This window comes from Bufo gargarizans, chromosome 2, assembly GCF_014858855.1.
Source record: "Bufo gargarizans isolate SCDJY-AF-19 chromosome 2, ASM1485885v1, whole genome shotgun sequence".
NCBI lineage: Eukaryota > Metazoa > Chordata > Amphibia > Anura > Bufonidae > Bufo > Bufo gargarizans.
In genome coordinates, this window is record NC_058081.1 from 702,487,343 (window position 1) to 702,498,993 (window position 11,651).

At 46.6% G+C, this 11,651-nt stretch overlaps 1 protein-coding gene across 1 annotated transcript; it reads right to left on the reverse strand.

Moving 5' to 3' along the window:
* Positions 1 to 854: 854 nt before the first annotated feature.
* LOC122929048 (rho guanine nucleotide exchange factor 19-like) lies at positions 855 to 9,370 on the reverse strand. The gene is made up of 13 exons (XM_044282490.1): positions 9,326 to 9,370; positions 7,926 to 8,145; positions 7,248 to 7,312; positions 6,915 to 7,156; positions 6,600 to 6,760; positions 6,351 to 6,503; positions 4,980 to 5,109; positions 4,831 to 4,905; positions 4,134 to 4,226; positions 3,205 to 3,365; positions 2,733 to 2,894; positions 2,147 to 2,230; positions 855 to 1,298 (listed from the first exon to the last, which is right to left on the reverse strand). The coding sequence occupies exons 2-12, from the start codon at positions 7,949 to 7,951 to the stop codon at positions 2,167 to 2,169; spliced, it is 1,332 nt and encodes a 443-aa protein (XP_044138425.1). The 5' UTR covers positions 7,952 to 8,145; positions 9,326 to 9,370; the 3' UTR covers positions 855 to 1,298; positions 2,147 to 2,166.
* Between the last annotated feature and the right edge of the window lie 2,281 nt (positions 9,371 to 11,651).

Here is an 11,651-nt window from a genome sequence, read left to right on the forward strand (position 1 = left end):
GGATTGCTTCTGTTTGACAACGTGGCCCCAAACCAGAAAACGTTGTGCACCCTGTTCTAAAGGGTTAACGTCAGTGTGGGATTCCATAGGACCACTGCTGCCGCCTGCTGCCAGGATCTGGTACTGCACTTGTTAGCTGTTGATAATCTGTAGGCGCTCTCCTTATTGACCAGGATATGCGGCTTGGACTGGAAGTAAAAGGACTCGCCGTCATCTCTATAAAATAGATGTTTATTCAGCACATCGATAAGACACAAAAATGAACAGGGACAAATGTCTCAGTAACTACATGTAACGCCACAGATACAATAAGAACACTTTTCTTGGGTTGGGTGTTTTTCCAACCAGGGCTCCATAGTAGAAATCAAATTACTACTGTCTCCATAACCAAGGGATAACATCTGCTCAATCAGCTTAAAGGGGTCCTCTCACTCCAGCAGATAGCATTTATCATGTAGAGAAAGTTAATACAAGGCACTTACTAATGTATTGTGATTATCCATATTGCTAAACTTTGCTGCCTAGATTAATTTTTCCATCACATTATACACTGCTTGTTTCCATGGTTATGACCACCCTACAATCCAGCAGCGGTGGTCGTGCTTGCACACTTTAGGAAAATGCACCAGCCTATGTGAGCTCCCACGGTCCTGAGCCACCAGAAAGAGCCGGCGCTTTTTCCTGTAGTGTGCAAGCATGGCAACCACCACGGATGGATTGCAGGGTGGTCGTAACCATGGAAACAAGCCGTGTATAATGTTCTTAATCTAGGCAGCAAAGGAAGCAATATGGACAATCACAATACATCTTGTTTTGTACTAACTTTTTCTACATGATAAATGCCACTTGCTGAAGTGAGAGAACCCCTTTAAGATTTAGGGTACACGACACATAGGGCACAACTACACTGCAATATGCGTCGCGCGACAATATTTATAATGATTGTCTATGGTGTCGCACTGCGACATGCTGCAATGCGACAGTCGCAGAAAAATCCATTTTGAATGGATTTTTTGAGACTGTCGTGTCGCAGTGCGACACCATAGACTATTATAATAAATATTGTCGCGCGACAAATGTCGAGTAGCCTTAGGCTTAAAATAAATAAAAAAAAGGCGGTGGGTAGAGCCTAGTTGAGGGCGACCACAATCCTGTCCTGCTCTTCCTCCATCATACGATACAGGTATTTGCACCATTCTGACTACGGACAGAGGTTGCAATGTTTGACATTTTGTACGTAAAATTCCCCTCCGCTCGGGTCCCCGGAGCAGCGTTTTTGTGGTATTCCCTTTTAAATCCTGCAAAGCAAAATCTGACATAAGTGACATTAATAGTGGTAAAGGTCGCCGGCCCCCGAACTGTTCCAATCAATAGTTCAGAACAATCCTATAATATATCGTCCTTCACTGGTACAATATTGCTAATTGGTCAGCGCAGGCACTATAGGAATGCATTACTGAGGCCATAGATGGCAGACACTCATGGCGGACCGTAGTCAGAGCGGCGTTTCACAATAAGGCAAACGGACAGTTCTTGGCTGATCGTTGTTAGATGGTGGCAATAATGAAGGAGAGAAAATGAATGGTTACATTAAGTGCTCCAGTGACCAAGAGAAATAAATCTGCTCCTGTGCTCTGGACATTTATCCAGGGGACCATCCTAAAGCATTACCAGTTAGCAGAATAAAGGTAACTGGCCGGTGGCATATACAGGAAAGTGACAGGAGAATCAGTGTCTCCCTCGGTGGCCAGATGAGCATTACATTCTTGTATACTTAGCATCCATTGTACAGAACGGTGCACCTGCCGCCCTCAGTGTACAGCTGCCCCCTGTTCCGAAGAAGCGTCAGGTGTATAACAGAAATAACCCTGGGAACTGGAAAATCTGCTGTTTACACAGGACACTTCACCAGTTGTCATCAGAAATATTACTGGGGAAGGAAGGAGTAGTTGGAGGATGCCAGGATCTATGAAATACGCAAGGAACGTATGAAGATTGAGGTTGGAAATGTGGGCCATTTTGGAAGGGGGCCTGAAATGTGAGATTTTGAAGAGGAAAGTGATGGCAGTGTATCCCACATTAAAATATAGGGTTGTTGACAAGTATGCAATGTTGGGGGAATAGGTGGACCATATTGAGAAGTTACCGCATGTTCATCGCTGGGAATCAGCAGCTCGTTTCCTGTGACATCTGTTGAGTTATTTGGGAGATCCAATGTTCCTTCTCCAATCTAGAAATATAGAACATGGCGGAAGAGTTAATGCTGCAGAACTAGGTCAGGCCTTGCAAGTCCCTATGAGTCTATATTTGATCCCAACCCCATCAGTATTACATGACTGGTTATAAAGGGGCATCGGTTATTACAGCCCTTGTAGGAGACGTTGCCCTGTAGATCTTTAGCATGAAACTATGCAAGACAACTTCCCCCTCCCACCAATTCTTGCCCTTTTGGTTGCACCTTCTCCATTTCCAGCAATAAGTAGACAAATACAGATCCAATCCAAATTCTCAGCTACATATTGAAGCATAGGGTGACTTGTTACAGCTAGGCAAGTAGGTTGAAGCACCTTGGCCCTGATCTTTTTAAGAGGCCAAACCCACACGAGCCATGGATATTCCTTTTTGATGTCTTATGAAGCAGAGGTTCCTAATAGAACTGCAGCTTCTGCACCCCTTGTAGATGTGCTTTTGGTTATAACGGTCTCTAATAGTCAAATGAGGCCTGAACTCACTCGTTAGGAGCCTGCAGGACGATCTCACAGCTCAAGCCACTGTGGTTTTGAGACAGACGCAGTAAGAAGACCAGCGTCGGAAGGCCGAGGGCCTTGGCCTTAACATAGTCTGCTTTCACGTGCCCTCGTCTAGCATAATCAGTTACCTGGAAGCGACCAGTGCTGGGGGAAGAGAAGAAAAGACTGTATAATCCATGAGACCTCAACATATAGTATCCTAAACCTGGATATCAGCTGGATGGTAATTTGTGGAACTAGAATTCCACCATTTTGGAGTTTTCCAGTATATAAAGGCTTAGTTTGACTGTGCTCATAAGAAACATCACTTTCCAGGGTCCCCAGTGCTGTAAAGCCACAGTCATGATGGGAGGACATCCCGTCTATCACATGACCACACTGTCCAGCGACTCCACCTGTGCTACCAGTGTTTTGTTAGTAGGAATAATTCCTCAGCTCCCCAGTACACACTTACTCTGTTTTGCTGGATAAAAGCAGCAAATCACTGAAAAGATGGAGATAGACAGGTTTGCTGGCAAGACGTGGTCGATGACCAGTGCCCAACTCTTGGAAAAATATCCTCACCAGTTCTCCATGCTGAACAAGGACACGACCCCTGGAGATGAGGGGAAGAGACTGCAAAAGAAGGGGTCCAGCAATTACAATACAGTCGAAGTCTAAGGCAAGGGAGAATTCACCATGGAGGAAGCATCAGTTAATGGAGATTGTGGGCCCGGCAAAGATCAAGCCAATCAAAAAGAGGCATATTTGAAAGTAGGCGGGTTTATTCTCCATACTGACAAAAATCTTTAAAATACAGGCATATAGTAATAAAAAGACTGCTGCACTTACAGTCCGAACCCAAGAGAAGCCTGAAGTTAGGCAAAACTGTGTTGGGCCACGAGCTCAGCGACCTTTGTATTACCATATCCCTGTATTTTAATTGTTTTTGTAATTATGGAGAATAAACCTTCTTACTTTTAAAATGTGCCTACAGTCCAGACCATTTCTATTCCTCTGTCGTAAGTCTCCAAATCAAGATTTATCGAGTCTTATCGTGATTACACCTCAATTTCGTTGATTGTGTTTGCATCATCTTGCTGTTATGGGGGGATTTAATGAAATTCGATTTCTTCATTTCTTTTTATTGGGTGGCAAAGACCAGCATCCATCCTCTGTGCATACCCTGAGGCACTGAATACTTATATACAGAGAGCCAAATCAGTGACGATGAGTAACCACTTGTTTTAGTTATGCGAGTATAATGTCTATGTATGGAACAATTCTAGAAGATCAATTTTCTTCATTTTTCCTATTGGGCTATCATTATACGTGAGCACATGTGAGACTGACCATATGTTGCAATGACCATATGGGGTATGAGATAAAAGAAGAACTCTTCACCTTTGTGTGGTGGAAATCCATCCTCTTCTCCAGTAAGACCAACTCCTCGGTCTGCATCATACATCTTACCCCCTCATTGCACCGAGACACAATCTGTGGATAGAAAACAGTCGGGTCTATGGCGAGCATTACCTCAGATATTCTTGAGGTTGTGATGCATTATGCTGAAGTTCATCCCAAGAGAAGAGACATCTAGGTGATCCTAGTGGAAAGTGGTCAATTTTGTCTTTTAGCAAACCTCAAGTGAAAACTTCTGGCAGCTATCGGCATGATAATTAGGATGGGAGTAGCAATGGTAGCCCACACTGAGTATTGCCCTTCACCTTTGACTACTTCTATGCAAACAGAAAAAGGTCAACCATGTGGTCTCCAGATGCAGTTTCCTGCAAAGCAGATATAGTTAAAGTGAAGGGGAAAAAATATGCAAGTACCTACACACATTCTAGGGAGACCAGATCGAGAAAACCTTTTAAAGGGGGTATGCTAGCATAGCTATTGTTGGTAGATCGATTCAATACCCTTTGAAAGTGGTGGAGGCCCAAATGCCCAAGAACAGTTTACCTAATTCCTACTGGTGGCCCCATATGTTAATTTACTTTACATTATAGTGAAAAGGAGATGCAAAAAGTGCTTGAGCACCATGGTTCATAGAAAAGACTAATGCATTTCCTGGACCTATCACTACTCTAGCACTCACCTCTCCAACAGCAGATACAGCATTTTGTACAGATAATGACAACTCTGCGTTACTCTGGCCCAACTTCAGGATATTCTGCAAGGAAATGCCATTGGTTGGAAATCAGGAGGAAATGATAAACTCCCACATGACAAAGATACCTCTCCTACCTCCAGTAGGATCTTCAGCCGTGTTATCCGTTGAAACGGGAGAACTAGGAAAGACTTTAGGAGTTGTCTCTTGCACACTGGTTGCTCCTCCAGTTTCTGGAGAACCTGCAGGAATCTTCCATTCTCTCGACTGATGGAAGAGGAGACGAGAGGGGAACGGTCATCTGGATAGATCAGAACTTGACAGATATAACAGGAAGAGTCTGTTTTGACCACCTTATGAACACCAGCAGCTCGTATCACACATTTGATGGTCTAGTGACCTGGAACATGAGTCTGTGAGGATCTGCAGACATCTCATAAACATCCTCAGCTAATAACATTTCTATTTGTCAGTTTCTGGGAAAAGTTGGGCGATAACCAGTGTGGTCCTGCAGTCAAACTGTGCCCCGTCACCAGTAATTCAGTACACCGCTAAGTCTGCAGTTTACAACAGTAGTTTCGTGACCTCTTGGGAGCAGTAATGACAACCATATTGGTTGTAGTCATCTTGCTTTCCTAAACAGATCTAACCAAGAAACAGCTGAATAAAATTTATAACAACTTCTAGCAGGACAAACCAGTCTTCTATTCTCTGTGTAATTGCCCTATCTACTGACCCGAACTCACAGCATCATAGATTTCTGTTGTAGATACCAGGCTTGGATGGAGCTGACCTGCGAGTTTAGCGGGGAGTGCACTTCAAAGGGAGTCTGTCACCAACCTGACCGGTTTTAAACCGATCACAGTTCAGTGGGACACAGACATAACACAGATGGTACCTTTGTTTCGTTTTTCAGATCATCCAAAGCGCCTAAAAAGTAGTTTTATGATATGCTAATGAGCCATCGCAAGTGCCAAGGGGCAGAGAGTTTGCTGAAAGTGCCCAAGTTCCCCTACCTCACTCGCGCCTAACTCCGGCCAGCCCTGTGGCTCTATGACATCACATTTCCCTATAGGCCATTCACGCATCACTGCCGGGCCCGGGCATGCGCAGTGTTCTGAGTTACTGGCGTAAAATTGGCGCATGGGCACTGCATATCTGTGCCTCTGCCCACAGTGGGTAGAACACTGCGCATGCCCGGGCCCGGCAGTGATGTGCAAAAGGCCTATAAGAAATTAGTGATGTCACAGAGCCACAGGGCTAGCCGGAGTTAGGTGCAAGTGAGGCAGGGGAATTTGGGCACTTTCAGCAAACTTTGTAGCAAAGGTTGTAGCTTTAGGTTCAGAGGTAGCACCAAGGCCCTGGCGCCCAAAGGCTTTTGTTATTAGATACTAGTATTATAAGTGACATATGGTGCGGGGGGCTGAAGCAATGAGAGGGGCCATTCTGGGCTTTGACATGGTTACAAGGCAGAGACTTGTCTTTCTCCATCTGCTAAACAGACTTACATCAGTTGCTGCATCAGTTTTTCTTGGTACATCTGGTTGGTCACATAAGGAATGTAAACTCTCCAGAATTCAGGACAGTGCCGCAGAACCCTATCTCCAATATCACACAGATATATGTCCTTCTCCAAACCTTCTTCTAGATCCAGAAGAAATCTAGACATTGGAGATACAAAAACAAATTCTGAACTTATCAAAATGCCAACATAGTAGTTCCAAGCACTGCTGATAAAACAGTGCAGCGACACGGACCTCTCACTGACCTCCCGAACACAGGGGAGATTGGAGAACAGGGTGTGCTTGTCTGAGGTGCTCAGACACTCGGAAAGTCGCCGGGATTTCTGGAAGTGACCAATTGCTACAGACAAACTGCGCTGGTAGGATGCCTCTGATGTCACCGCCTCAAAAATGGCCTGTGGAAAGACTCAAAATAATGAACAAGAACCCAAGAGGCCTATTCATTCAGAATTAAGGCATCTTATAAAGTACAGAATAGATTTAGGGAGGAATTCCCAATACTAGAAAAACCTCTTTCATACAAGGATCATTCAGTCAGTGCTCTCATACCTCTTGGAGTTGCCGCTTTTGGGGGCTCATTGTTTGAGCAATTTTTTTTTCTTTTACTTCTGGGAGTTCCTGCCACAAGGATGAGGTGTAATGTGGGGGGCTTGCAATGTTGACATGACTCCCAAGTAGAGCGGAGGAGATTTGACCGGCAAGAGAAAGCGAGGTGTCCAACGAGAAGACATTCGGGGGCAAGCCTGGAGCTCCTTTAGTGTAATAGATACAATAGTCTTGATAAAGCGGCTCTAAAACAAGGAAAAAAAGACAGAATATGAATGATCCAAGGACATAGACCATACCAAGTAGAGGGAACCCCAAAAGACATGCTCTACTAACGTGTGTGCACAAACTTGGACTCCTTCCGCTTCCACCGTCGAGACTCCATCAGTCTTCCAATCAGGCTAAGTACAAAGACATAGTTATCATCACAGAGGTCCAGGTCAACAAATCGATCACATTCAGTGGTCTCAGGGGAGCTTTTAAGTAATATCTCATCACAGATCATGGAGATCGGACAAATGCTGGGTTATAGGGTCTGATCAATAATGATCAAGGTTTGTGACCCCTTAGTGACTCTTATGTGTGGCCAGTGTTATGTAAAGAATTTAATGAACCACTCAGAGAAATGGACTCCTCAGTCTTGCAATGTTAATGGATATCAAGTACCCTTTCAAGACAGTATCTGAAGATTCACACTGTCTTAAAAGATGCCCGAGGAAGAGGCCTAAGTAGTCTTAAAAGCTTGCAATTGTGTCATCTTTTCAGTTAGGCATTAAAAGGCATCAACCCTCATGCACTCACAATACATTGCATAAATGTCTTGGCTGACCATGCCATTACAGAATATTTGACACCATGTATATTGAGATGTTTGAGCTAGACGATTTTTGCTGGAGGAATATGGTGGCAATCAGTAAAATGTATGGAGAAGACCAAAAATGAACATTAGAATGGGCAGTAGGAATACTCTGCATCTACAATATGCCCAACATGTGAATCTTTGGTGGAATGTACCTGGTTTCTCGGGGGCTTGTGGTCATGTTCTGTTCCTTAAGAATTTTTACTTCTGGAGATGGCTTCTGTGAGGTGGTGTCTGGAGAAGCCTCCTGGTTATAAATATTTTTGTCCTCATGGTCTTTGGGTTCCGTAGAAGAAACACATAGAGGAGTTATTGTCGTACTGACAGGAGGTTGGTAGATGGGATTGTTGAAGACTTTAGATCCATCAAGTTCACCTACTGAAGGATTTACAATCAACTTTTCAATATTTTTAGTTTGGATGCCACTGTCCCTTTCTAGACTATTGTTAAATCCAGCCTCTGTACTGTGAAGACATCAGAACCAGCCAAGGACAACCCAAACTACACAGAAGATAAAGACCATATCTAATCCCAAAACTATTTCAGTTAGGACTCTCATCAATAGATGAAGAGGAGGATTGCTGGGGAGATTTTAATACCTCTAAATCATTGGCACCACTATACATATGGATGTAATATTCACATATTGCTTAGTAACCTTGTAAATCCTTTTCTTCACTTACAGTAGGTCTCATCCACATGGCTATTACATTTTCTATGGTACCCTAACAGAGCTACTGTAAAAGTGCATGAGCTGTCTACCGCCATATGTCTCTGAAATCATAGAAAGGTTTTTGTTTCTTCTCCATTAGATTCCATGTCTGCATAGGCAGGTAGAAAACCTGTATACACACACAACTGAGCCTGTATGGAACTGCATAGAGGATGTACAGTTCCATACTAAAGAAGCCCTATAGCTGTGATGGCAAACCTCTGCCACTCCAGCTGTGGTTAAACTAGGACTTCCAAGATGTACACTTGCTTGGCTGTTCTCAGAACTCCATAGAAATGAATGGAGTATGCTGGGAGTCGTAGTTTCACCACAGCTAGAGTGCCAGAGGTTAGCCATCACTGCATAGGCTACATGCACAGGGTCTGAAGATGAAGAGGAGCACAGTGGGCCAGTGGTTAGCGCAGCGGTCCTAGGTAGCACTACCACTAGGATCATCTTCATTTTGTATGTTCTCCCCATGTTTGCATGGGTTTCCCCCCCCCCCCCCCCCCCCGTTACTCCTACAGTCCTCTACTTCTGTCTCATCCACAGCTGCAGGTATAACTCTGCTGTTTGCTGCCTCCTTGAAACCATCTGAACTGTGCTGACAAGCACCGCCACTGGCATAGCTGAGATGACCTAATGCTCTGCACCCTGGTGCAATGCTTCATGGTTGTATTTTGCGGTATCTCCGTATACTCTACAGAAATGTATATAAACCCTACACCTCCTTCACTGTGCAGACACTGAACAAGCAAAGGGAACACTAAAGATTAGGTACTGCAGCAGGAGACTCAAAGAAACCTGAAGAATTGTGAGCGGAACACAAGTGATGGAACTCACCATCAGGGCCGGCCTTTGGGGTGTGCGGGCTGTGCGGCCGCACAGGGCGCCATAGCAACAGGGGCGCCGGGCGGCCGACAGCCCGCAATGTAATATGGGCAGGCGAGGCGGCACTTATGTTTCCCCCCCCCCTCCTGTACTCAGCAGGGGGCGCCCGGCGCCCGTTGCGGTAAAAAAAAAAGTTGCTTATATAAGTTGGGGGCGGCTGGCGGCGCCCCTCATTCTGCGCCGCCTGAGTGGCTTGCCGCTCTAAAGAATCCTGCCTGCGCCTGTTAGTGTAGCGTGGCCGAGCTCTGTTAGGTCCGCGGTACAGGAGCTTTTGTTTCCTGTACCCGGCCGGACTGACAGGAAGTGCTCACTTAGTGTGCACTTCCTGTCAGTCCGGCCGGGTACAGGAAACAAATGCTCCTGTACCGCGGATCGAACAGAGCTCGGCCACGCTACACTAGAGGTACACTAGAGTGACAAGGGGGGAGGAAAGAAAGAGAGAGAGTGACAAGGGGGGAGGAAAGAAAGAGAGAGTGACGAGGGGGGAGGAAAGAAAGAGAGAGAGTGACAAGGGGGGAGGGAAGAGAGAGAGTGACAAGGGGGGAGGGGGGAGGAAATAATGAGAGTGATGGGGGGGGGGAAGGATGGGGGGGGGAGGAAATAATGAGTGATGGGGGGGGGGAGGAAATAATGAGTGATGGGGGGGGAGGAAATAATGAGAGTGATGGGGGGGGGGGAAATAATGAGAGTGAGGGGGGGGGGGGGAAATAATGAGAGTGATGGGGGGGGGGGGGGAAATAATGAGAGTGATGGGGGGGGGGGAAATAATGAGAGTGATGGGGGGGGGGGAAATAATGAGAGTGATGGGGGGGGGGGAAACTAATGAGAGTGATGGGGGGGGAAATAATGAGAGTGATGGGGGGGGGAATAGTGAGAGTGATGGGGGGGGAATAATGAGAGTGATGGGGGGGGGATAATGAGCGTGACAAGGGAGGCCGGGTGGAATAATGAGTGACAAGGGGGGAGGAAAGAAAGAGATGAGAGTGACAAGGGGGGAGGAAAGAAAGAGAGAGTGACGAGGGGGGAGGAAAGAAAGAGATGAGAGTGACAAGGGGGGAGGGAAGAGAGAGAGTGACAAGGGGGGAGGGGGGAGGAAATAATGAGAGTGATGGGGGGGGGAGGAAATAATGAGTGATGGGGGGGGGGAGGAAATAATGAGTGATGGGGGGGGGGGGAGGAAATAATGAGTGATGGGGGGGGGGGGAAATAATGAGAGTGATGGGGGGGGGGGGAAATAATGAGAGTGATGGGGGGGGGGGGGGGAAATAATGAGAGTGATGGGGGGGGGGGGAAATAATGAGAGTGATGGGGGGGGGGGAAATAATGAGAGTGATGGGGGGGGGGGAAATAATGAGAGTGATGGGGGGGGGGAAATAATGAGAGTGATGGGGGGGGAAATAATGAGAGTGATGGGGGGGGAAATAATGAGAGTGATGGGGGGGGGAATAGTGAGAGTGATGGGGGGGGGAATAATGAGAGTGATGGGGGGGGGGATAATGAGCGTGACAAGGGAGGGCGGGTGGAATAATGAGTGACAAGGGAGAGGGGGGATAATGAGAGTGACAAGGGAAGGGGGGGGGGGGGAGAGAATGACAATGGAGTCCCCAGAGCCAGACTGCAGCCAGAGTCCAGATCATCTTATTGTCCTGGTGGTAAGTAGACAATGCAATATGTTTATTATTTAATTGTTTAGTTATTAATACTACATTGGAAACAAATTTTCTCAGCTGGACACCGGCCGACACTGTGCATGCGCTGGGAGCCTCACCAGCGTTTAGGGTAGGGAAAAAGCACTGGCCCGTACGTAATTTTTCCCTTCCCTAACCGCTGGTGAGGCTCCCGGTGCATGCGCAGTGTCGGCCGGTGTTCAGCTGAAAACATCCATCCGATCACTGCGCATTGGCCCATAGTTTTTCCCTACCCTAACCGCCGGCGAGGCTCCTGGCGCATGCGCACTCTGCTGTGAAATTTCCCTAACCTGTCGTTGTGCGCCTGCGCGGCGCTGCACACCTCCTCACGTCATGTCCGGTGCGACCGGAAGTGACGAGGGTAGGGAAATCTCACGAACTAGGGAAGTATAACATTACACCGGCCTTTGGGGTGTGAGGGCTGGTAACTACTTGGTTGGATAGTCAGCCAGCCTATGCCATGATGCCAGCAACAAGCAGTGTTTTTATTTTTTTTTTGGGGGGGGGGGGGGCGCCACAAGGTTAGCTCGCACAGGGCGCCTGAACACCTAAGGCCGGCCCTGCTCACCATCAGCACATTATGAAAATCG